The 5,000-nt window shown below is 46.5% G+C and overlaps 1 protein-coding gene across 1 annotated transcript in view; it reads left to right on the forward strand.

Annotated features, from left to right (window-relative positions):
- LOC113829446 (neuroendocrine convertase 1) overlaps positions 1-5,000 on the forward strand; it is a 31,417-nt gene that overhangs the window by 20,796 nt on the left and 5,621 nt on the right. Inside the window, exons 9-12 of the mRNA XM_070118849.1 lie at positions 1,630-1,848; positions 3,247-3,401; positions 4,143-4,276; positions 4,869-4,985. Coding sequence (XP_069974950.1) covers positions 1,630-1,848; positions 3,247-3,401; positions 4,143-4,276; positions 4,869-4,985 — 625 coding nt within the window. The remainder of the gene's footprint in view (positions 1-1,629; positions 1,849-3,246; positions 3,402-4,142; positions 4,277-4,868; positions 4,986-5,000) is intronic.

Here is a 5,000-nt window from a genome sequence, read left to right on the forward strand (position 1 = left end):
ACGCTTGGAGTTTTTTCGATATTGATGTGGTGATTTGACCGAAATATTTTCTTCGGAGTCTCTGTTCAATGTTCATATTAATTTGGACGTTATTTTGTTTATACGGATTTTTATTTCATTTTAGCTACTTATTTATTTAACCTTTTGGACATTTATTTTCATTTTTATTAAACTTCTTCAGGTCTTGTCTTCAGTCTTTTAAAATGATTTATCTTTACGTTAATTGCAATTTTGATATTGAATATTTCATCTTTGTCAGTAATCTTTCAGTGTTCGTTCGGTATTAGAATGAAAGAAAAATGAGAAAGGTCAGGTTTATTAATCCTTCCGTTTATATATAATTATATTATATAACTTTACGTCACATAAAAGAAATACACACTAATAGACGAATACATATACAGACAAAATAATTACATACGCATGAAATACACACACAAGGAAACAAAAACGAATACATTCACAAACGAATGAAGAATGAATATTACGAACAAATCGAAACGAATGCGTGTCTATAATCAACACAAACGTTCAACACTGCGACTAACATTCATATACCAATTGAATGACACTAACTCGCTGTCTGTCACGTGGCATGGCACTTAATTGTCCGCACTCTCCACTTAATCACTCGGGCGGACTAGGGCTTGCACGTGTTCTTTCGAAAGCACTGGGGATATGACCTGATTTTTGCTGTCTGTAGAAGAGCTGTGTCCATCGGCCTCTTCAACCGGCAGCGGCAATGTGGTGTCTCCTCCTCCGGTTCGGAAAACCTTGGGGGTTACCTTGGCTAAGTGGCGGCGGGCACACAGGTAGTTTGCATACCCCCAATAGCGCTTGAGGTAACTGCTGGTTCACACAAGCAGACCGTCACTGGCATGGTTCGGGGATGTTATCCGAACAGGTGAAAAGGTCACAAAGTCGTCTGGGATCATATACGTGTCCTAAACTAAGCTATAGAGATATCGGCGTCCAAAGCCATGCACGGTGAATGACCTGGGCAGAGAGGGTTCACGTGGGGCCAACGAAGGGCATGTTCACTACACTCGCAGCCCAGCAATGACCTGACTTCTAGTATCTCCCTTACAACACACCTTTGATTCCAACGACCTCCTCTGACCTCTAACCTCTCCTTCGCAGCCCAGAAATGACCTAGGATCTTTAACGACTTTCCCTGACCTCGAATCTCTCCCTCGCAATTGACCTCTGACCCCTAACATCTCCCTCGCAACCTAAAAATGCCCCAGGATTACCAACGACTCTCCCTCAGAACAATGACCTCTAACCCCAAACGTCTTCTTCGCAGCCCAGAAATGACCTGACCTCTAGCCTCGCCCTCAAAACACCCACATTTGACCCCAATGACTTCTTCTAACCCCAATGACCTCTGACCTCTAACCTCTCCCTCGCAGTCCAGAAATGACCTGACCTCTAACCTCGCCCATAAACACCCACCTTTGTCCCCAATGACCTCCTCTGACCTCCAACCTCTCCCTCACAGCCCAGAAATGTCCTGGTCTCTAACCTCGCCTTCAAAACACCTTCCTTTGTCCCCAATGACTTCCTCTAACCCCAATGACCTCGTCAGACTCCAATGACCTCCTCTGACCTCTAACCTCTCCCTCACAGCCCAGAAATGACCTGGCGGGACATGCAGCACGCGGTGGTGTGGAGCAGCGAGGTCGGACCATTACGTCACAACAGCGGCTGGGTCACCAACGGGCGCGGTCTCAAGGTCAACCCACGCTTCGGTTTCGGTCTCCTCAGCGCCGTCGGCCTCGTGGGCGTCGCCGGGAACTGGACTCGTGTTCCGGAGAAGACCGTCTGTAGGGTCACGCCCACCGAGAGGTATGGAGGGGGGGCGGGGTGTCTTTAGGGTGCTGATTGGGTTCCAGATTGGGTGAAGGGATGGTTGGATTCCAGATTGAATTCCAGATTGGATGCTGATTGTATTCCAGATTGGGTGAAGTGCTGATTGGATTCCAGATTGGGTGGAGTGATGATTGGATTCCAGATTGGGTGAAGTGCTGATTGTATTCCAGATTGGGTGGTGATGATTGTATTCCAGATTGTATGAAGTGCTGATTGGATTCCAGATTGAAGTGTAGTGCTGATTGTATTCCAGATTGGGTGAAGTGCTGATTGGATTCCAGATTGAATTCCAGATTGGATGCTGATTGTATTCCAGATTGGGTGAAGTGCTGATTGGATTCCAGATTGTATGGTGCTGATTGGATTCCAGATTGAAGTGTAGTGCTGATTGGATTCCAGATTGAATTCCAGATTGGATGCTGATTGTATTCCAGATTGGGTGAAGTGCTGATTGGATTTTGATTTGAGGGAAGTGGTGATTGGATTCTAGATTGGATGCTGATTGGACTCGAGCTTGAGTGCCGTGTTGATTGGTATATTGCACTTTATAATGAATGTTTTTTTTTAATTATTTTTTTCTAACGTTGAACTAATTATACCGGAGATTGTGTTGTTTTGACTTCAACATTGCTGTCGGTTGTGTCGTGTATTTTTATTTGTGTCATTTTTTTTCTTTTTTTTGTCTGAAATGTAAAAGCGAGGAATAGATATTCCATTGAGTCTCAGAAAAAAAGGAACTACATCTTCGTTTTCTCCCTCTCTCTTTTCTCTTCTCTCTCTCCCATCCTCCTCCTTCTCTTCCTCCCTTTCTCCCTTCCTCTCCTCCCTCCCACTTACCCTCCGTCTCTTCCTCCCGCTCCCGTTCTCTCACTCTTCCCTCCTTTCCTCCCTCCCCCATTCTCTCACTCTCCTCTCCCTCTTTCCCTCCTGCCTACCCTCTCTCCCCCGTTCTCTTACTCTCCCTTTCCTACCTCCACCCACCCTCTCTCCCTCCTTCCCTCCCCCGTTATCTCATTCCCCTTCCCTCCCACCTACCATCACTCCCTCCTATCTATCCTCTCTCCCTCCCCCGTTCTCTTACTCCCACCTACCCTCCCTCCCTCCCTCCCTCCTTCACTCCCCCCTCTTTCCCTCCTACCTACCCTCTCTACCACCTACCATATACCCTCCCTCCCTCCCTCCCTCCCCGTTCTCTCACTCCCCCTCTCTCCCTCCCTCCCATTCTCTCCCTCCTATCTATTCTCTCTTACTTCCACCTTACCCTCCCTCCCTCCCTAACCCGTTCTCTCACTCCCCCTCCCCCGTTCTCTTACTCCCACCTACCCTCCCTCTCACCCCCCCTCCCCCATTCTCTCACCCCCACCTCTCCTCCAGCATGGGAAGGGACCTGCAGACCGGCGAAGAAGTCCTGATCTCCCTCGAAGTGACCTCGCAGTGCAGCATCAAGTCCCTCGAGCACGTCCAGGTCGTCGCCTCCGTCAGATACTCCAGGAGAGGCGGCCTCAACATCGCCCTTACGAGTCCTATGGGTAAGATTTATTTTTGGGTGTGTGAGAGAGAGAGGGAGAGGGAGAGGGAGAGGGAGAGGGAGAGGGAGAGGGAGAGGGAGAGGGAGAGGGAGAGGGAGAGGGAGAGGGAGAGGGAGGGGGAGAGGGAGAGGGAGAGAGGGAGGGAGAGGGAAGGGAGGAGAGAGAGAGAGAGAAGAGAGAGAGAGGAGAAGAGAGAGAGAGAAGAGCGTGTGTGTGTGTGTGTGTGTGTGTGTGTGTGTGTGTGTGTGTGAGAGAGAGAGAGAGAGAGAGAGAGAGAGAGAGAGAGAGAGAGAGAGAGAGAGAATGTGTATGTGCGTACGTGTGTGTATTAGGGGAAGGAGATGGGAAAGAGAGGGGGAAGGGCGAAGGATGCTTGGAAATCTTAATTTTTTGTTTTTGTTTTTTGTTTAGTTTTTCTTCTTGGGTTGTCATACGGATATGCTGTAGGATCTTATAATCCAATCTTTCATATTTCATTTTATGTAATTTTCCGATAACAAGAAAACATATATTATACATAATCATGACAAACGGACAATTAAAAAAACATGCAAATGAACACACGAAAAAAACACATACACTTGGAAAAAAATCCAAAACCATTTCACCGCTTTGACTTTAATATCTAGAACCAAACGCGTTTATTTTTCCTACACAACGTAACTCATACATAACAAATATACCATTCTTATCAACCATTATCTATCACATATCCTTTTATTAACCGCTTGCTGTCCTTAGGCACACCGACCACACTGCTGAGTCCTCGCGTGGCAGACAGATCCACAGAAGGATTTAAGGACTGGGCGTTCATGTCTGTTCATACCTGGGGAGAGGATCCGCAAGGAGTCTGGAGGTTGAACATTTCCGATTTTGTGAGTTCTTTTTTTGAGCTGGTAGGCTTAGTTGCACACATGAACGCACGTATATAGACATGCATGTATATATAGTACACTTATACACACCGTCGCGGATACAGATGCAGACACACAGACAGACAGACAGACACACACACACACACACACACACACACACACACACACACACACACACACACACACACACACACACACACACACACACACACACACACACCCGCGCGCGCACACTCACACGCCCACACACACACATACACACACGCCATGATATATTAAAGCATTCATCTCCTATATCCTGATGACATAACCAAACATGCAGACATGACGCACTGAAGGGGACCAAGCTTAATACGGGCGGAACTCAACGTGGGGTCCAGCAGGTGTTAAAACTCATTATTCATTTTTTTACTCTAAACTTCTTTTAAATTTTGAGCCATTCTACTCCTCCTCTTCCTCCCTCTCTCTTCCCCCCCAAAATCTTAGTAATGCTATTCTTAAAACCGTACGGCGTAAATCTAATGAGGAGGGGGCGGCGATAATTTAATTATATATTAGTGACCCTTAGATAATTCCATTTTCTTTCGCTTAGCAAACGGACGATAAAGAAAACGGAACGGTTGATGAGATCGAATTCATCCTTCACGGAACAAGTGAAATTCCTGCTCATATGAAGACTGAAAGAATATACAACACGGAGTTCGATATGGTAAGTTCATATAAA

Source organism: Penaeus vannamei, chromosome 43, assembly GCF_042767895.1.
Source record: "Penaeus vannamei isolate JL-2024 chromosome 43, ASM4276789v1, whole genome shotgun sequence".
Taxonomy (NCBI): domain Eukaryota; kingdom Metazoa; phylum Arthropoda; class Malacostraca; order Decapoda; family Penaeidae; genus Penaeus; species Penaeus vannamei.